The sequence below is a fragment of the Zalophus californianus genome, chromosome 7 (assembly GCF_009762305.2).
Source record: "Zalophus californianus isolate mZalCal1 chromosome 7, mZalCal1.pri.v2, whole genome shotgun sequence".
NCBI lineage: Eukaryota > Metazoa > Chordata > Mammalia > Carnivora > Otariidae > Zalophus > Zalophus californianus.
The window spans coordinates 21,328,266-21,350,821 of NC_045601.1; the positions used below are offsets into that span (position 1 = coordinate 21,328,266).

At 37.7% G+C, this 22,556-nt stretch overlaps 1 protein-coding gene across 13 annotated transcripts in view; it reads right to left on the minus strand.

Moving 5' to 3' along the window:
• UTRN (utrophin) overlaps window positions 1–22,556 on the minus strand; it is a 500,526-nt gene that overhangs the window by 98,627 nt on the left and 379,343 nt on the right. For all 13 annotated transcript variants that reach the window (XM_027601866.2, XM_027601862.2, XM_027601867.2 and 10 more), the window contains 2 exons: window positions 16,191–16,320; window positions 2,314–2,582 (listed from right to left, as the gene is read on the minus strand). In XM_027601866.2, the coding sequence (XP_027457667.2) occupies window positions 2,314–2,582; window positions 16,191–16,320 (399 nt within the window). The remainder of the gene's footprint in view (window positions 1–2,313; window positions 2,583–16,190; window positions 16,321–22,556) is intronic.

Sequence of the window (22,556 nt, forward strand, 5' to 3'; positions counted from 1 at the left end):
TAATTTTAGGGCATTAAACTTATTTGATTGGCCCTCAAAGACTTTGTTTTCCAGTTGCTTTGACATATTTAATAATATTTAGCAATAATCACCACTTACTTTCATCTGCCAACAGCTTCAATGGGATTTGGCTATACTTTAGAGGACCTGTGAAACACCCCAGACTTTGAATCCATTTTATTTGGTTTAATGAGATGTGGGTTTTTATTTTCTTTTTTCTTAATAAGATGTGAAAATATTTTAATCCACAGTTTATTCCTTTCTCTTAAATATTAATTGTGTTTTTCCTGACTTTCCATTTTAGTAGAGATTTGAACAAAAGGATTTGGATGCAGAGGTGGGAAATTTCGTTAATCAGATGGGAATAACAACTCCCAAACTTTTAGGTCTTTAACAAGCCCATATACAATTTTGCATTTTTCCTTCAACACTAATCATCCTGCATTAAAAACTGATACTTTCAAATTCAAATGGGTAAATTCTTGCTCCAACCAAGAGGCATTCTTGTAGTCCAAAAAAATATACTGCTTATAAACCACTGAATTAAAGATTTCTAGTATTTAAAAACCATCTTTTAAATTGCAAGAAGTAGGGATGCCTTGGTGGCTCAGTCGGTTGAGCGTCTGCCTTCGGGTCGGGTCGTGATCCCAGGGTCCTGGGATCGAGTCCCACATCAGGCTCCTTGCTCACTGGGGAGCCTGCTTCTCCCTCTGCCTGCCGCTTCCCCTGCTTGTGCTCTCTCTCTCTCTCTCTCTCTGACAAATAAATAAATAAAACCTTAAAAAAAAAATTGCAAGAAGTGTGTAACTTCCAAAGAATCTCTACTAAAAGGCTTTATTTTCAGTTCATTATTTGAAACTCAGAGTCATCCATGGAAATGGTTTTCAGGATGCCAGAGCTGTAGGAAGAAACCTACTTAATTCACAGAGTTCTGCATATTTATGTATATTTATAATGAAAGGTGGCAGACACCAACACTCTTTTAGTAGTGAAATTTCTTTAAGTTTAAAATTTAGTACGTAACTTTTAAAGTTCTAAATTCTAATAGCTGATAAAAGTTGTGCTTAATTACATTAGTATGAGTGAGGTCTCTACAATGACAGAGAAGAGCAAGAAAGAAACCATGAAAACTCTACCACTTACCAGCTGTGTGGGCTTGAGCAATATCTGCATTTTCACCATTTGTAACATGGGCATAATAATACCTATCTCATTGGGTTGGTGTGAGGATTAAAAGAGGTATCCATGTAAACCGGCTACAAACATTTCTTGGCACACAGTAAGCCTCAATAAATGCTAGCCATTATTATTCCTGTATCTACATACACACATATTTACTTATATAATTTGCCTGCATATTCATTTCATTTCCTAGACCCTTTCTCCTTCCTTCTCAGCCACATGCATAAACAAAGGGAAAATGTCATCCAATGTCTGTGCACAAAAGATATGTTTTTTGCAATAAAAATCATATTCATGATATTGATATTGTCAGTCTAACACCTTCTGATGTTTCATTGGTTTATTCTTTGATTTGACTCATGACTACCTAATACATAGTTTGCTATGCTACCACAAACCCGACTACTGTGTCTCTTATTGCCTAAATTCTATTAAATTTTTTCTGGATATGTTCTAGAGTGTAGGGTCCAAAGGGGCTCTAGACCACAGATCTATCATTCTTAATTTTGGGCAATTCCTGACCACAAACAAAATTTATAGCTAAACTAATCCTTCCATAATCTACTCAGACAGTGAGAGAAAATTTGAACATAAGAGTCCCCAGTAAAACAGTATGTTTTTGATTAAATCTCTAAATCCAGCTACCAATTTACATGAAATAATAGAGTAGAGAGGAACCTGCCCAACTGCATGATGTGGAGGCCATTCTGCAAAACCCAGGCTGTAAGAAATACTATAAAACAAACAATTCAGTTTCTTAAACAAATACATTGTAAAGAAAACATAAAAGGGATAGAGGGGAAACCTAGAGATTAAAAAGGACTTTTTAAAGTAGTAAAGTGTTTAGGGACACAGAGTTGGGTAAAAAAAAAAAAAGGATAAAGAAAAATAAAAGTAAATGTGAAAGTCTCATTCGCTGTTATTTTGGTGGGGAGGGGGTTCTGATGATGAAGGGCATATGGACAACATCTGTCATGACTGGAAAAATCTCTCTATCCTGATTTCGGTCAAGTTGTAATGGGGTTGGCTTCATAAAATGCCTTATAATGGTTTTTCTATGTGGCTTTCTTTGTGTCAGATTCAACAATAAAACATTTCTTAAAATCCTTTATCCGAGGCAGTGAGGCTGACCATGGTTTTTTCGATGTGGTCCTGCAGGGAATCGATGAGTAAGTCTCCCACAGGCTTCCAGCCATTGCGCACAGCCTCTGCCTCCTTCATATCAACGTCCAGGTCATCCATGGTGCCCTGCAGGTCTCTGAGCTTCTCCAGTGCCTTGTCCACTTGCTTTTGCCAATTGCTAGTGACCGCATTTAGACTTTCCCACTTCTCTTTGACTTCAGAGGACTGTTTGCGCATGGCCTTGGCAATCTTTTGGGCTCTCTCCTCAGGAGTCAATTCTGTGATTAAAAAAAAAAAAAGAATATTTGGAAGGCTGATCAATAGCCAAGTGAGAATATTACCTTTTGAAGGGTTTGCTACCAGGTTCATGGATACACAGTTTACACGAGCCAGGGGAAGAAAAAATTTCTTTATACTTTCCTCACCCATCACCAATTAATTCCCTGCTACTTCTCAGGAGAAGAACATAGTTACTCAGTAGTAAGTGGTCCTGTGGTTTTTGGCAACTTTTGAATTTTAATATATTTACAAACCTTGAAATGTAACACAATCCCTCAAAAAATAAAAGTTTTCCTTTAATATAAATTCAGTTCTATAAAATCCAAAGACAGTCTTTCATTTCATTGTCCTCAATCAAAATGGGAAGTATAATTAGGAGAGAAATAGCTTTCAGTTACAAGGAAAGACTCTGAGAAAATAAGATTAATTGATCATGTTCCTTAAAATAATAACTGAAGACAAATAATCTTAGATACTTCATCACTGCTGAGTCTGTCTGGCAGTTCATCTTTAATACAGGGCACTTTCTGTAGCCCAGATGTGTAGCATGTCCACAAACATTTCAACAGGAAGACAGCAAGATTTCAAGGATCATCCAAAATATTTCATACAGCAAAACAGCTTCCAGAATATCTGAAAGAAAGTTAGACTTTCAGACAGGAAAGGGTAGGCATCATGAAGGTCCTGCAGGGTCAGGAAGAAAGAGTAAGAGTCCAGGAGACAAGCAAAAGATACAGACAGAAATGAAAGTCAAGTTCAAACCCAACTGTCAGAAACACAGAGATGAGAAGCTGACACAACAAGGGCAGAGGAATTTGATGAACATAAAGCCGGTTAGACAGGTCTCCAGCTAAACACTGCTGGGCCTCCGTTCCCTCATTGCCCAAGGAGGCCCCCTTTCCTATCTTGCTGCTTTGATGGTTATCCCACTGGTTCACTGAAAACAGAGGCCAGTCAGAAACATACAATCAAGGTAAGCTGTAGATGAATTTAAGACAGAAATACTTACTCTTCTTTGTGATAACATCCCATCTTTTAGTATCAATCACATCAGCAACTCCACTTCACTTCAAAATATTTCAAATCGTTGGTAAAAATGAACTGAAGTTCACTGAACTTCCTGGTAAAATGAACTTCACGGTCAGATGAACTAAATTAAAGCGAGCTCTCCTAAACCGTACTTTCATCTTCAACATAAATTCGTCCCCCTGTCTGTCTTTCTTTAGTATTATTTAACAGTCAAGTTGAAGGGGACAGAACACATATTTTTATCTAACTAAATTTCCAGAAAATTCTAGATATCAATATTTAGACTTGAAAACAGCTATAATAAATGTCTGGGAACCAAATGGACCTTGAAGAGTTTAGCAGCCACAGAACTCAGTGTCGCACTGCTCAAGTGCTAAAGGCTACAGAGAGTCCTGAATAATCCCTTGGCAACTGAACTGATTACAGGGAGATTCTGTGTCATGATAGGTAGATAGACTGAACCCACCAGTAAGGGAGAAATAAGGAGAACAAGTGAAGTAAACACCCAGCCTCTAGGAATGCTTCAGCTGGGATACAGTCCAGGACAACCGTACTGGAGGAAAGCTACATCATTAGGCAAACCTTATTTAAATCCTTAACTAGAAAGTGAGAAATACAGAGAACACTTGTAGGTAATATATTTTATATAAACCGAAGATGCTTTATTTTTTATATGCCTTATTTATATAAATTCTTATATATAAATAATATAAAGTATATAAAATAAATGCTATTTATGTGAGATGAAAAAAATCATTTTTTTAAGATGTTTTATTTATTTATTTGAGAGAGAGAGAATGAGAGAGCGCATGAGAGGGGGGAGGGTCAGAGGGAGAAGCAGTCTCCCCGCCGAGCAGGGAGCCCGATGCAGGACTCAATCCAGGGACTCCAGGATCATGACCTGAGCCAAAGGCAGTCACTTAAACAACTGAACCATCCAGGCGCCCGAAAAAAAAAAAAAATCATTCTTAATAGCCCCATGAGAAAGGGAGTGGTAATTTTTATGATGGCAGCACCTGTGTTTGTTAGTAAGTTGCTTGGGCTTTTTCAAAGATCTATTTTAAGTACTCGTGTTTCCCTGGCTTTTGTAAAAGAAAAAGATACAGTACTCATTTCTGAACAGACAACTTAATTATGATGTTTTTTTTCCCTGGATAAAGTAAAAACTGTTCCTCGGTCACTCATTGAGTAACGTGGCAGGGAGACACACAGTGTCTTTTTGTCCGGTGACAAAACACCTGACATGGCTGGGACATTTTTGTCTTCACTTAATGTAAAATCTTTTGACGGAGCAGTCCTTTTATGGTATTTATTATATAATCCCTACTCAAGCAGATCCTCAGAAGAAAAGCTCTATGTTCAATTCCCCATCTGTTTGCCAGAAAGGATACATATTAACTGATCACGGAGTCAGAAGAAAAGTGCCTCCTATTCCAGTACCGATCTGAGTTTAATGCATACTTTAAATCAGGAACAGAGAGAAGTGCAAAACCAAACAAAAACTTTCCAGAAAGTTTGTGAAACAGGTAATAAGCAGCAACCTATAAAATACCATATTATGACAATGTGGGGTAAGAAAATAGAAAAACAAATTAAAATACAGCCAAAAAAAAAGGCATAAAAGAAAAAACAATAAAGCGATATAATTACATTTTAAAAATCCTCTAGTTACTTGAAAATCAAAGGACAAAGTTTCCTTCAAAATTTCTGAAGCGATGTTCTGCCATAAATTTTAAGACCCTCATGCAGGAGTGGAAAATCTTTTGGACCCAGTGGTTCAGAATTCAGGGGACATATTAGAAACCCCTCTGAGAGTCTGTTTGCCAGTTGGTGTGTAAATACTGATCCCCAGAGGCCCTACCCCCAGATATTAAAGAGATTCAGATTTAGTTGGTCAATAATGAAGGGCAGTGTGGATATATTTTAAGAGCTCCCCAGATGACTGTAACATGTTGCCAGGACGGAGCACCGCCAGCTTCTTGGCTTACAAACTGATTTCTCTGGTCCCTGCTGCTGAAGCTGGAGTACTTCCACTCTGGTGAGTTGTGTGCGTCGTGTCATTCCCGCGCAACAGCAGGGCCACTAAATACGGAAGGCCCCGGAGCAAATGAAGCTCAGAGATAGGAGAGTAATCTAATTTGCATTTGAAAAGGCAGTAATAGAGGCTAATCTGAGAGAGCGAGGAAACAGTAGGATAAAACCAAATAAATTTACTGACAATTTTCAGACCCAAAGAGCTTTTTCTGTCGCTTTCCTATTCCCTGTAGAATGTGTGTGTGTGTGTGTGGATTTTTCTGAGGCAGCACTCTGTTTCTCCATCGTCCTCAGGACTTCCTATTTAACTGACCAAACACTGAGGGTGCAATTATATTTACTTTCTATATTTATATTATATATTTATACATAATATATAACAGATTACTTTGTATTATAAATATTTTGATATTAATTTCATATTTATGTAACTTAAAATAGTGATTTCTTTATTGTGTTACAGCAGATAACTATCTTTTAGGGCAGAATTAATAACTACCTTTTAGAAAGAAGAGAGGAGAAAAGGAAGACAAAAGAAAGTAGAAAGCAGTGATCAATCCTGAATTTTTCTCTCTTGTCCAATTACCTTTATTCTTCAACCCTATGCAAATTAAGTGGTGGCGTTTATACCTCCCTACCTTCTACACCATGGAGAGAAAGACTGCCCCATAGTTCCCTGGAATGCAGGTGGAAAACAAAGCTGGACCAAGAGCAGAGACTAGGGTTGGCCAGCCCTGACTCCGTCATGCCCTTTGCTCCTAGGAGAGCTAAATGACCTGCTCATCTCACTTTTATCAAGTGGGAACTCTATTTTTTCATGCTGAGAAAGCATTTTATACTTCTTTTTACCTCTAAAATTCAATTCTATAAGAAAGCCAAAGCCACCATACATCTCAAAGAAATCTTAACAGTAGAAAGGAAAACAATCTCCTTATGTGTGCTTATACAAAAACATTTTACAATAAAAAATTGAAGTATATGTTTCTCCTATGAATATAGAACTCTATTAGAATCAGCCCAGTTGCTTTAAATAAAGATCTTCCATATTTATTGTATCTTCTTTCTCAATATGAAACTGACGTTTATAATCTCCATTGTGACTTTCTATTCATAGGTTCTAAAACCTTATGTCATTCATGTTTTCTTTCTTTCCATCTTGGTTCGGCAATACCCAATCTAGAGACCAGTATGTCCTCAATATATAATTAGTGAACCAAGTTGGACTCAATGGGACTTTTAGCGTAACTCCTTACCAATAATACTCAACTTTATAACTTCAAGTGGAAATCTTTCCACCTATTTTTCCTTCCTCCTCCCTACACCCATATAAAGTGATTATAAAAAGGTTTTTATTGTGAAAGAGAGGGATAAACCTTAAAAGTTATTTCAAGTATGGTAATTCCAAATATCTTACTTATGCTGTTTGCTTTTTTTTTTTACATGTATCTATAATCTTGTATTTCACCAAGTGATGAAAAGGAAGTATCAAGACAAGCAAATATAGAAAAGAAAAAAAAAACAACAACAAAACAAAACCTTCCGGAGTAGCATTTTCACTCCTGGACAATCTAGTGCAAGGAAAGATTAGGTGATCATATGCCAGTTCCAACACTAACAAGTTATGTAATCATAAATCTATTCCTTATCTCTTTGAACTTCAGTTAATAACTATAAAGCTACTGGCACATGCCTGGCATACTGGAGCGCTTCAACAAAGGTTAATTTCTTTTATGACTCCTTTTATGATTTTATTACTAAGTCTGGGAGGTTTAGACATCTCTAGGGATTTTTACATAAGCAAACCAATAGATTAGCCAACAAAAATTCACAGGAAAAAAACAAAGCATCCCCATATCTCTAGACTTTTGACTTGCTCTTACTTTCCCTCTCTTTACCTGCCCTCCATTTCTCTCTCTTTTCTTCATAACCAAAAGATGATTCTGCTAAAATAATGGGAAATATATTCTCTCCACGTTTTCTGATTACATGATTAAGATTAACTTAACCTCTCTGATGATCAGTGTTTAAGAGGACTCCACCCATTTCCTATTTTGTATGATGATAACAATCATTATGAACTAGATTACGAGTATATCATCAAGGGCTATCAGCTGATTACTGTAATATTTCTAATTATATTCATCTAATACATTATAAGAGTGACAATATTAAGAGGTTACCCAGACTAAATTAACCTGCTAATATGTAGCCTAAATCTTTCAGAAGGATATCATAAAGATGGTATGAATCCATCCATGCTGCCAAGAGACTTCTCAAATCCTTAAGAAAAAAAATGGTGAACAGATACATTTAGAGAAAAGCAAGAACTCCAAAGTTAAGACCTTTAGGGAGGATCTTCCACAAAAACCTACATGCAAGGTCTTAAGACAGGGAAGGAAAATGGAGAGGAAACTAGGAATGCAGAGTGGAGGGAGATAAATGGTACTTTTGATCAGAAGTTAATGGAGGTAGAACCAAAGTCTGGACACTTTTAAGCTTTATATTTCCTATAAAGTGGGCCCAAGTAAATAAACTCAGCACTGAGGTGAGGGAGAAGTAAGGCCAGATCATTAAGAAAATTAACCTCCAAGGAAAGGAGCAGGAACATCAGAGATGCCCCGGAACAGACCCGGCTAAGTAACCTGAGATCCAGCTTTCAATTTTGTGTAACCGAATATTCCCTGAATTTCCTCATACTAATGGCCGTTTTATAATTTATTCAAGTCATTAATGAGTGCTGGACAGTAGTGGAAGGGTCCCTGAGGGGTGGGGGATGGTACTGGGAAGAAAGAAGGGAAGCTGGGAATGTAAACTCCAGGAGGGGAAGGATACGTTTTGTTCACTCTTGTATCCTCAGTCTCTAGAATACTTAGCCATTCTTATAAAAGCAGTTAGGTACATCTTATGTTTATGTACTACCATAATAAGTGAGGAGTTTAACTAAAGAGAAGATTTTATGCCTTTGCTAGCATGAAACGTTTTAAAAAATGGCAAAACCTCTCACTCACCCTTGAAGATTCCAGCTTTCAAAGAGAGGAACAACAAAAACAAGATAAGTATTCCACCCCATTATAAGAGTTTAGTATCTTCCTATTCTTTATGTTTAAAAAAGTAACACCCCAAATGTCGATTACAATAGAATGCATACATGGAAAATACTGTCATCTTCTTTATGAGGCAAATGTAATTTATGGATGGTTGCAGTAGTGATTAGAGAACGCAGCAGATGGCGAACAATTAATTTAAAATGTTGTGCCCATCAAACTAACCTTTGTTATCATATAATTCCTCATCAAGAATGTTGACTTGTTTATTTAAATTGGATTTCATTACTATGGCATTCATTATCATGCAAAAAAGTTTTTGAAATTTTTCCCCCATCGGTGGGCTTAGTCAGCCAACTCACATATTTTAGGAAAGCTGAAGACTAGAGTCATTACATCCATACATATATTATAGAACTTTAATTGGGGAAGGATCCCATTGCTGCTCTGTAGTTAAGAATACTGAAAAAGAAAGCAACATTATATTTTTCTGTGCTTTTTCATGCATTACAACATTACTAATCTAATTTGGACTTGAGAAGCTAATTAAATTATTGTCTTGGTCTATAGGCCTGAAAGCTATTATTTATCCTTCAAGTTTTTATATGAAAATTAAAAAGACAAAGTCTAATATTGCCTAACCACCTTCTCCCTCGATGCTAGGAAAATCAGTGAACTGGGATGCCATCCTATTAAGCAGCTTGATATTTCAGTACAGAAAAAGCAACGGTAAAGGGAAAAGTAAAGAGTTATAAAATGTATTTAATTATTGTATGAAATTTCTTTAAAGTAGAAGAATGCAGAAAATTACTTTACTAACAAGCTGGAAGCACTTAGGATTACTGGGGTAATGAAGAGGGTACACCATGATGGTAAAGAGCGTGAAGTTTAGTGACTAAGCCCAACATGGCGCCTCGGCTCTGTCACGAGTGACAGTGTGCTTCCACACCTCTCAAAGCCTTGGTTTCCTCATCTGTCAGATGGGCGGTAACAGTATTCACACCTCAGTGAGTTGTTACGAGGATTAAAGGAAACAAGGCATGTGAGGTGCCTGGCACACTGTAAACGCCTGATCAAGGTTGCCTTATGAATATCTATGTCTACTAACATTTCTCTCCCTTCCTCCCTGGGCATCGACTCTTCCTCCATCTCACATGATGTTTATAGCATGGGCATGCAAATCCCAGTAGACCCTGAGCTCCACGTTACTCAAGCTGAGTCCATCAGAGCCCTCTCGTGTAATGTGCTGGAGCTAGAGAAGGGCTGTCTCTCCCTGGTAGGGGGTCATGAGGTAAATGGTGATAGAACAGCCAAGAAAATCAAAACTTGTAGAGAGAGACAGAAAGGAGAACAGAGAGAAAAGGCTTCCGGGTGGCATTCCAGTCCCTGTGGCCAGTTGTGACCATGCCCTTACTGTAATTTGGCTATGGGGGCTAATACATTTCCCCTTGTGCCTGTGCTTATGGAAGTCAGGTGTCTGCCCATTTACTATGACTAGGGTTCTAATGAATAAAGCTGTTATTAGGAAAATAAAAATGCCCTGGGAAAAAACACCCATCAGTTTTACTAGCCTAATTACTTAGGCTATAATGTGTAATTTGGTCTCATTTTATGAGATGCAAGGAAATAATTACTGCCACCTTCTGTAAACTTAAGTTGTACTAACAATCAGTATAAAAGTAAGTTCTACTTAACTATATGATAATTTCACATTTTCACTCATTTAATGATCATGAAATTTTATTTGCACAAGTTTGCTAATATTGGAATAAAATGGACTGACATAGTGGACTGAAAAACGTCATTTATTACTTCTTTGTTACATCATATATAAGATTTCACATAGGAGAAAAATACTCCTAATAACTGGCTTTCTAAAATATTATGAAACATTTAATAATTAAAAGAAAACAGTATACCCTGAGTTAAAATATTAACTACAAGTAAATATAAATAGGCAGCTGTCGAAGATCAAAGAGAAAAAAATATCAGATACTTTTGTATCTGAGAAAAATGATTAACTATTAATCACAAGTATAGGCATACATAATAAAATAAAGTACACACACACACGCACACACATATACACAAAGTAGAGAAAGAATATGATAAACTAACAGATGTCTTTTTTTCCAGGACTATCCTTTAAATGAAACAAAATCAACTAATCAAGTATACCAGGCTGAAAATGAAATAATGTTCAGACAGCCTAGAATAAAATAATAGTTGTAGCAATAGTAATGCCTTAACGGGAACGGTTTTTACAGCGGGAGGCCTGCTTCTCCCTCTCCCACTCCCCCTGCTTGTGTTCCTTCTCTTGCTGTGTCTCTCTCTGTCAAATAAATAAAGAAAATCTTTAAAAAAAAAAGGAAGACTCATGGGGAAATTGATGAATAAAATAATGAAATCTTTTTTATCTTAAAAATGAAAAGCTGAGAAGAAGAAAAGAGCTTTTCTACACCTACATATACAATAAATTGTACAGCTTTCTAAACACTTTTAAAGGTGAACTAGCCTATAAAAGTGTTAGCAGTTTTATTTAGCAATTGATACCGTAACCTCAAATCATAAAATATATATGTGTGTGTGCATGTGTGCCGGCATCTCTATGCGGTGTGGAGAGAGGGACGTCAAAGCAAAAGCTCTAACTCCCCTCTGCAAATCCGACCTTTAACCTGAACTGTAGGTGACAAATACGTGAGAAGGCTCCTCCTGTACTCCCTGATTATCGCAAGAGGTTTGGGGGCCGAAGAGGGCTAAGGCTGACTGTGGCTGAGTCCACAGATGTTCTGTACATCCACCTTCCCTCTGTAGCCATGTGGTTTTCAAAAGGAACTGAAAGCCGTGACTGAGAATAGTAAGGGGTAAGGGGAAGCTGGGAGAATAAAGAAGAAGCCAAGAAACAGCTGTGCAGGGTTAAGAGGCTCTAGACACTAAAAGTGGAGAAGGAGCCAAGTCAGTGGCCAATAAGCAGGGAGAGGAGATGAAAAGGAAGAGATGTGGTGAAAGCCAGCCAAAACACTTCGGGTTAGGAAAGGTCACCAACATAGAAGTTTCGAGCTCTGTTCCTGGATCTATGCTACATTAGCTGGTGACCTTGTTCAGCATCGTGGTATTTTGTTGGCGTTTTGTGTTTTTACTGAGGGAGGAAGGAAGGAAGGAAGGAAGGAAGGAAGGAAGGAAGGAAGGAAGGAAGGAAGGAAGGAAGGAAGGAGGGAGGGAGGGGAGGAAGGAGGGTGGGGAGGGAGGGGAGGAAGGGAGGAAGGAGGGTGGGGAGGGATGGAGGGAGGGATGGAGAGAAAGAAAAAGGCATACTGTTTTATCTGCCTGACTCATTGGGATAGTTAGGAGAATATGAGAGTGGTTTTAGAAGTACAAAGAACAATACAAAGGATGATGAAAGATTTACTCCTTTATCATTCTACCTCTTCATAGATATAAACCAGGTGATTAAAATCAAATGAAAAACAATTCAATTGTGCTAAAAAGAAAATTAATATAGTGACATGATGCAGATTAAATCAAATTAAACAGTTCCATGTGGCTCCATCCAGATAAGGGGGCTACTGACAAAGTTGTGAACTCTGTAAAGTATCTATAATTATTCAGATGATTTCAGTTCAATTAAAAATTATATTGACTTAAGAACCATTTATAGGTGGAATGGGTTATTCTGAGGAGTTAGCGTTCCAGCTAACACTTTACGTACTGAGCCCTAGATTTTTATGGTTGCCATTTTAAAAGGAAATATACTAAAACGTAGTACAAATTCCTATGCCTTCTCTTAACTGATTTATATTGTCTTCAAAAATAAACCATAATTCATAGCTTCAGGTTTTCCTTTTATTGTAAAAGGCCTCAAAGACTACTCTGTTTTGTTTTATTTTAGAAGTCTCATATATCCTCTCTAGAATTTCTTTCTCCTCCTTGCTGTCAGACAGTCAGCAGCCATTGCTCACTGTCACCCTTCTCCCTGCCCTGTCATTTCCATTTTGCCACATACCCACCATTCACTGGGACACAAGTTAAACTAGTTACAACAGTGTCTAAGGTAAGAGTTAATACCTCTGAGAGAGTGGCTTTTCCAGGAGTAAGAGTAGGATCTTCACTGTATTTGCCGTATAATATCTATTTGGCTGCTCAGATCATTTTACACACTCTTTCAGCTTCTGAATAAGTGAGAAAGGTCACTAAGGAAGGGAAGGGCTGAGCTCCGGACACAGATCTCGGGAACACAGTCGGAGAGATGATGGGGAAGCATGGAGGAGAGCTGAGAGAGGAAGGCAGCCGGGAAGACAGTGAGCCCTCACTGACAGGGACAGGATGAGCAGGGACTGGGTGGGCAAACAAGGAAGGAGTTGGAAACCAGGCAAGACAGACCCACAGGCAGGAAAAACCAGGATAGGGGGCAACAGGCTAAAGGTAAGGAAGACCATTACCTGCAGAACATCACTAGCAGTTGGGTGTCAAATGGACATCAGTTTGGGGCAGAGAGAGAGATGAGATGCTGCCACCCAGGAAAACTGAGGCCAAATCCTGTGCAGCCTTGTGTGCCAGGGGAAGGAGCTCGCATGCCCTTCCAGGGGCTACCAGTGGTTTTTAAACCAGGGAAGCAAATGCCAGTTCTGAGTTTCAGATTTATCACTGTAGTGTCTATGTCGAGGCAGAGATACCAATTAAGAAAGACTAACAATAGTCCTAACAAAAAATAGCAAGGGCTTAAAGTAAGGCAGTAATATTAGTAGTGATTTTCAAATATTCAAAATATACATACTTGAAAGATGGTAAGGGACTAGATCTTAAAAGTTCTCATCACAAGGAAATATAATTTGTAACTGTGTGTGGTGATGGATATTAACTAGACTTATTGTGGTAATCGGTTTGCAATCTATACATACATCAAATCATTATGTTGTATACCTTATACTTCTACAATGTTATATGTCAATTATATCTCAGTAAAACTGGAGAAAAGGGGAAATATCTAGCAGAGCATACCTGATGAGATTTCTTTGTCAGCAACTTATCACTGGGTCGAAAAAATTAATTTGCTTCTTTTTAATAGCATTTGTCAACAGATTCCTGAGAGCAATTCATACCTGTAATACTCAGCAATAAAGCAAAACGCCACAGGTTGCCACACACACACACACACACACACACACACACACACACACACACACACACACACACCACTGTAAGATAATTGATAATAGAAAAAAATGAGAAAAAAAGAGCTGGAAGAAAAAAGTCATTTAGAAAGTCATGCAGAGAAGTACTTTCTGAAATAGTTACTTAAAAGTAAAGAGATGGATCCATTTTGCTGTGCCCCTATGCACAGTACACAGCACACTCAATAAATAACTGCTTATTAAAATGAATAAAAAAATCATTATGTCAGTTCTCCCTGCCCTCTCCCCTCCAACAGTGAGTACTTCACGTAGCATCACACAAGACAACTAATGTTCAAATGCTCTCTATTTCTGATAGCAGCTCTACATAATTCATGGTAAACAACAAAAGTATAAAAGCTATTATGGATAATTTTCTTTCATTTACCTTTAACAGCAGGTAAAATCAGCCAGTACTGCAGAAAGCAGTATCAGGAAAGGAGGAAAGTATAAAAATTGCTAATCATAAAAAAACAAAAACCAAGAAAATCATAAAGTTAAATTGATGACTTTTTTTCTTGCCCCCCAAAATAGTATTTGAAATGGGGCTTAGAAACATACCAAATGTAACAGCAAAATAAGAATGCAAAAAAGCAATATTATCATACCCCTTAAACTGACTAGCCACCAAGAAGAAAATTTATAGCCAAGTGAAGCTTTGATGATATAATAATACTTTTTCACTGTGATGAAGTAGCTTATTATAAAAATGTTGCCTCTGTTCTCTGGAAAGTACTGGGGAAGCAAGAAGCCAAGGAACGCAGATTTAAGGTGGACTTTAAATTGTGTCAGGTGAGACAAGTGAACTTACTTTTCTTCCGAGCTTAACAACAACAACTGTCACAGTGCACTCTTTCTCGGTGTACTGAGCGGAAATGTTCTGACTCTCCCGGTCCTCTGCAATCTGAGCCAGACAGCACGTACCAGCCCCTCATTCCCGCCTCCTGCCTGGGCACACAGCCACTTTGCTCCTCCCTGCTGCTGTGATGATCCTCTCCTAGTGTGGTCTTCCCTCCTCCCTGAACCCGCTCGCTGCCCAAGCATCCCCACAGGTGCTCAGCTCATGCACGCATTCATTCAGCCACTGTGCAGTAAGCACCTACTGCGTGTGTGTGTGTGTGTACGCTGTGTGCAAGAATGTGTGTGTGTGTGTATAATACACATATAACAGAATCCTCAGAAGGAAGACTACTTCAAAGCCAAGAAAATCAATTACGAGGGATTTGCAGACTGTGAGGTTTGTTGAAAGGTAGAAGCCCACTGATGACTTAAGTCGCCAGTAGGCTGACTGGAAAGACGATGATGCTACCAGCAGAAAATAAACATGAATGCTAGAAAAGATAATAAATATGCTGTGTGTGTGTTGTGTATGTACACAGACACACATATAAAGCTAGGCTTAGAGGGTTAAGATCATGATCTTGACAGGAAATTTATTCAGATTGAAGTAAGGCTACTCTGACAAAGGCTGAGAAGGAAAATGGCTACTTGTCCAAATGTCTGCTTCAGTTTCAGCTACAAAGAAAGCATTTTTCAACTGTACTTTCCTTACAAGTAATAAATGCTCATGAATTATGCTGCTGGACACAGCATGAGGCAGTCTTTCAGGTCTGCCTTCGCTATGTGAAGTGAATGATGAGAAAATATTTGGAATGGCATGTTTGTTTTTAAAAATGCATCAGAATGCCTTTATTGCCAACAGTGAAAAATCATAATAAAGATCTATGTTGGTCCCAAATTCATCTCTTAAATTTACTGTGTGATTTACTGCTATTTGCTAAGAAGGTAGTTTCTGTTTCTTTTCAGCCAAAGTACATAAATAGTACACGAATAGGTTAATTTTCAATTAAATAAATTCTGTTGTCTGCTTGTAAAAGAAAGGTGTTTTACTTTAGTGCCTTATTTTAAAAAGCAATCTGAAAAAAACAGAAGCTTAAAAAAACTTTGATTATTTATATACTTATGTATATTGTATTTTAAAAACCACTCCTTTGGTTGCAATCATTTATCATGTAATTTGTTTGAATATAAGAAATACAAATTTTTCTTTCTCAAAGAAATTACTTTTAGTTACAGTATGCCTTTTACTAAATCTATTTGTCTGCAGTTAATTTCCTTTAAAACAAGGATATTGATGTATACAGTCATCTCATTTTTAATGTAAAAACCTAGATATTTATTAAATAATGACATATTCGATTAAACTAACACTCCAAAGAAAAATTTTAATATTAGATCCTAAAATACCGTAAGGAAATTTCCTACTTGATTTTGGTATTCTGTTCCTCTCACATGTGTTCTTATGACGTACGAAAGAAACCAATCTCACCTGTTTTTGATTGTAGATTTCTTCTTGGTTCTTCAGGGGCCTCAATTGGCTGATCAGCCAGGAAAACTCGAGCTTGGTCTATGGCATTTAGAACAGAATACTCCTTTTCCTTTAACTCTCGTCTCAGGGCCTTTGCAAAGAGAAGCAAAAGTTGAATTTGTAAACTCCTGTGTTCACCAAGTGATGAAACATCTTCAATTAGACTATGGACCATAGTTGTCTAGGGAATGACTAATAACCATTTAAGCAAAGTCAGAAGTGAAAATATAAACTTTACACATATGAATGATGAAACATGAATAAAAGCAAAAAGATGATAGGACTTAAAGATGCAGAACAAAAATCTTTACAATATTCACCTAAGGGAAATTGTTATAGTATATTTGAGCTTACACAAACTGTACTTTTAGGGTTATCACTCCTGTCAGATTACTAAAATAGAATAGCCTGTTCAAAGATACCTTTTTCTTATGAGACTGACAAAAAAAATTACATCCAATAGTACAGAAGCAGGCAATTTCACAAGTAGTAATGAGATCCTCAGAAGTGTTTTACATTCTTTAGAATATATTAAGGAAAAAAACTAAGAGATGGATACAAATTAAAGTACATGAAATCAAAACTAAACCAAAGAGAACACATAAAAGACAGTCTCCAATTATCTTCAAATACGTTCCATCTCTCATGCTGAGGCAATTACGATTTTTCCCTTGTGAGGTTTTTCATGCAAATTTATGATTCTCAGAACAGTCTGCCTTTAGTACTTTTGTTCTTTTAAGTAGGGTTAAATTTTCACCTCTGCTCCCATAAAATGTTTGGTGATTAAGACTCTGACTAGAGTTTAAAAACAAAGCTCACTCACTGACTATTGCAAGGTAAGAGGAAATGAAGATTTTCTCATGTGCTATTTGAATGCTGGAGTGAAACCAAAATTGTTGCTAATATTACTGTTATCCTCTTAAAATTATACACATAAACACCTCCTGGCTCTAATATTTTGCTGAGGTACAGTTACCTGATAATGCATTATGAAAACTCTGGTTATTGTTTTCTAAAATATTGTATTCTAGTACTATTTTAGAATCAACACAATTTTTGTTTCTGAACACAACTATTTTTTTCAAATAGCATTTGGCATAACTATGTTGGGATGACAGGGCTAAATCCTCATCCCCGGTAAATAAAAGAAAAAAAAATCTAGAAACACCAGAATCATCATCTGATGTGAAAACCAGAGCTAAACACCAGAAAAACACCAGTAATGAATTTGTTCTATTTTTTTGTAAAGATTTTATTTATTTATTTTAGAGAGACAGAGAGTGTGAGTGAGCAGGTCAGGGGAGGTGCAGAGGGAGAGAGAGAATCTCCAGCAGACTCTCTGCTGAACACGAGGCCACGGGGCTCCATCCCAGGACCCTGAAATCATGACCTGAGCCAAAATCAAGTGAGATGCTCAACCAACTGAGCTACCTAGGTACCCCACCGGTAATGAGTTTAAAAGAGAACATTGCTAGTGGGGAAGGGTGAGAGGAGATGAATGACAGAACAGAACGTTGGTTTTTGCAATAAGCACTGTAAGTACAATTTGACTATTTACAATTATTATCTTGACAAAAAATTTAAAAGGATAAAGTGAACAATAGCAAAAAAGCACCATTCTCTAAAATCCATGGATAAATTTATAGCATCTACATAACCAGATTGTGAAGCAAGCACAAATCAGTAAATCCCCACATCAGTTAGCACCTGTGAGCATCAAATGACTATGTGACAAAACCTTCACCATCTCTATTGAGAAATGTGGCTTGTGAAGAAGTCCCAAGGTGTGACATTCAAGACAAATAAGATGATCTTCTGACATTTAAAGTTTCTGATACGTGGAAACAGAAAGAGACATAAGAGAAACAGGGAAATACATTTTAATCCAGAAATATATACACACATTTCCAGGTCTTGAGCCTATTCTTTAAATTTAGATTATTGTGTTGTTACAGCAAGAAGCTCTAGATTGATGAAAATACTCCTAGTATTTACTTCCCAAAGCACCTGGAAATATAAAATATAAAATAATGATACGAAAGAGCATGTTGCTTAAAAGCCAGCAGTGAAAAACTGGGTAATATAGCAGATTTATAAAAATTTTAGTGACCCAGAGTATTTATTCCTCCCAAACCCAAATCTAACCAGTAAATGTGGGAGAGGTAAAGATTCTTAAAATAATGTGCAAGGGCTGCGCTAGATTTCTTCTTTTTGAAAGTGAAGTCCCAGACATGAACCTATTTAACGCAAGCTGCTAAAAGAAAAGTGAAGGAATCCGAAGAACACCTCCTCCTTCTGGTTGATCAAATAGGATGAGGATTCACGGGCAGTATTTACAAAAGGGAAGCCTGGTGGAAACACCATCTAGGTGATGATGGGGAAGGAAATTAAAAACTGAGAGAAGATAGAGAATAAAGGAATGTGACTTAGAGAAGGGAGCACAGAAGCAGTACTGGTCCTCTGGAAACACACAATGATTACGGGGCATATATTTCACAGAGGGTGAATCCCGATCTCATGGTGGAGAAAGAAAATAACAGGATCCATATGATTTAGGTGTACAGTAGTGCCCAACTGGGAGTTCTGGATTATTATGAGTCCGCAAAATGTGCATTGGCTAGGGGGCTGGGGAACAGAAATAGCATTGGAGAGATTTTTGTTAAAACTATTTTTAGACAGGGTGCCTGGGTGGCTCAGCCATTAAGCGTCTGCCTTCGGCTCAGGTCATGATCCCAGGGTCCTGGGATCCAGCCCCGCATTGGGCTCCCTGCTCAGCGGGAAGCCTGCTTCTCCCTCTCCCACTCCCCCTGCTGGTGTTCCCTCTCTAGCTGTGTCTCTCTCTGTCAAATAACTAAATAAAATCTTAAAAAAACAAACTATTTTTAGAACTTCAAACATCCAAATGGAAATATATATTTGTCTACAGAAAGGACACTTGGGAACACTCGCCAGTCAACTTCCTTGATGGCTGGAATTTTACCAATTTAACCCAAATGCTCTTGTGATGGGAGATTTCACTGGCTGGCTGTTTACTCTGCCTGGAAGGCTTCTTTCCCCAGATATCCACATGGCATATTCCTCCTCCCAAGAGGCCTTCTCAATGAGGCCCACCCACCCATACTATTTAATGTAGAATTCCACCTCTCGCATCCGCTACATTTCCCATCACCTTCCACTAGGCAAAGTAGGTATTTAGTTATTATGGTTATTGTTTCTCATCTTTTTTTTTTTTTTTCATCTGTTTCCCTCAGATAAAAGATAAGCTCCACAAGGCCAAGGACATTTCCTGGGGTTTTTTGTTTGTTTGCTTTTTGCTTTTCACTGTGGTAAACGAGGCACCCAACGTCAGCGCTTTGGGACCTGGTAGAGCTAGGGGGCTCGGAAATGCTTCCTCATGGAGGTGGTGTCTAAATGGAGTCTTGTAGAGAGAGAAGAGTATTTCCAAAAGAGGAAACTAAGAACTAGCAGAAGAATAAGGGAGTATGACCGTGTGCGCACTTAGGGAACTATAAACGTTTAGTGAAGAGCCGAGCAGATATCAGGTCACAAAAACCACTGTATGATGTCCTAACAGAGCATGACACAACCAATGATGGGCACTGGGAAGCCACTGAAGAGCTGGACAAGATAGTAGGGGGCTATGACTGTCCAATTCACACTCCTGTTTTTTTTACAGTACCATTGTCAGGTCTCCCAGATTCATGAAAAACAAATCTGAGTCTGAGAATGCCCCACAGGACTGGAGAATCTATTTTCCTTCCTAACCACATGAAACCTCAGCACTTTTTAAAACAATCTCTCTGCATAGGGCGTTGGCAGGGGAATGTCTGATGAACTCCTTCAATATGCCAAGAGAGGGAAGCAGAAGAGGAGAGTGTGGGCAGGTGGGGCTCAAGCCCTAATGCCAACTCACCACCACCAAATATTCTAGAGAAGAGCATACATTTAATAATACCTGTTCATATGATATTTTGCAAATTTAATTTTATTATTCAATTTGTCCTATTTCAATTACATTTAACTGCATGTCAGAAATGGGGTTTAACTTTCAACAGTATTATACACATAATCATTTCACCACCCTTTACCTCTCATTAGACATAAAAGAAAACCAGCATTTCCTAACCACCTGGTGAACATTAATGATAAGATAATTAGACCCTAACAGAGTTGTTTTGTATACAGAGCTACAAAGTGGCATCCAGCTTTAGGTTCTAATATCACATGACTTATACATGGGCTGCCTAAAGTGAGTATAACATAATCTAATAGGAATTTTTCTATTTTAATGACTTTATATTTTCATTCAAAACAATTCTGTTCTCAGGCAATAACAAGTATTGGCAACGATGTGAAAAAGTTGGAAACTTTTATACTGCTGGTGGAATGATAAAATGGTGCAGCCACTCTGAAAAACAATTCGGCAGTTTCTTAAAACGTTAAACATAGAGTTACCACATAACCCAGCAATTCCACTTGTAGGTACATACCCAAGAGAACTGCAAGTATATGTCTACATAAAAACTTATATATGAATGTTCATATCAATATTATTCATTAATCGCCAAAATATGGACACAACCCAAACATCAACTGGTGAACAGATAAACAAAATGTTGTATATCCATAAAATGAAAGTCTTATTCAGCAGTAAAACTGAATGAAATACTATGATCCATGCTACAACATGGAGGAACTTTGAAAATGTTATGCTAAGTGAAAGAAGCCAGACACAGAAGCCCATTAATATGAAATGCCCAAAGGGATAAGGGTATAGAGACACATGGTAGAACAGTGGTTGCTTAGGGCTGGATGGTTGGGGGAAAAATGGGGGAGTGACAGCTCATGGGTGTGGGTTTTCTTTTTGGGATAATGTTCTAAATCTAGATAGTGATGATGGCTGTACACGTCTGTGAATATACTAACGGCTACTGAACTATTCACTTGAATTTTATGCTGTGTGAATAATATCTCAATAAAGTTAGTATTAAAATAAAATAATAATTCTGTTTGTTCTCCCAAAAAAGTTCCCAAGGTAATCTGATTATGTCTAACTTCTAACCCCACCCATCCGCAAAGGAGTAGCTCATTCTGTATGTTCAGTATATACCCCCTCAGTTTCCAGAGCACTTCCTATTTCTCTAGCATAGCTCATCCTAATATACTGTGATTGTGCATCTGTCCCCTCCATTATATTGTCAGTTTTTCTAGGATAAAGGCTCACATCTTAATCATTCGAAATTCTCTTCAGTGTTTGCTTAGACATATATAGAAAGTACTCAATAAATGCTTAGGGAATAAGGAATAAAAGAAGGAATGCTTTCAGATTAAATACTAGGTAGGATACCAAAATAGGGAGGAGCAAAATATAACAAAGTCTCCCACACGTGATTACCCTAAATTGGATATCCTAAATTATTGGATTCCAGTTAGCTCTGGGTTATTTGAACTATATTCTTTGCAAATTATTGACAGCATGTATTGCATGGAGCACTGGGTGTTATACGAAAACAATGAGGGGTGCCTGGGTGGCTTGGTCTTTAAGCGTCTGCCTTGGGCTCAGGTCATGGTCCCAGGGTCCTGGGATCGAGCCCTGCATCGGGCTCCCTGCTCTGCGGGAAGCCTGCTTCTCCCTCTTCCACTCCCCCTGCTTGTGTTCCCTCTCTCGCTGTGTCTGTCTCTATCAAATAAATAAATAAAATCCTTAAAAAGAAAACAATGAATCATGGAACACTACATCAAAAACTAATGATGTACTGTATGGTGACTCACATAACATAATATAAAATTTAAAAAAAGGAAATTAATTTTTTGAGGCAGAGTTAGCTTTCTCCTATCATCTAATTACAGAAGTATTTTTTAGAAGATTTTATTTTTAAGTAATAACTACACCCAACATGGGGCTTAAATTTATAACACCGAGATCAAGAGTCATATGCTCCACCCACTGAGCTAGCCAGGCACTCCTTCCTATTAACTAATTATCAGCTAGTCAATACTAAGCCTTTTACTTTATTGTTGATTATTGTTGAATTAATAGCAAAAATCTTGTTTTTCTCCCTAGATAAACAAGTAACAGATTTCACTGAGAGGTGTGGTATGGGCTCACTCCATCTTCCCTTTTTTTTACACATCCTAACCCATGAGGTAACTGCATAGAGCATAGTTTCCCAAAACTACTGGAGTCATTAGATTGAAGGGTGAATCTGTTATTACTATTGTGTATCAAATCCATCTGAAACGTATTGGCTTAAAACAATGACAACTTACTATTCAAGATTTTTTGGATCGGCCAGTTACCCATCTCCTCTGCCACCAGAGATCACT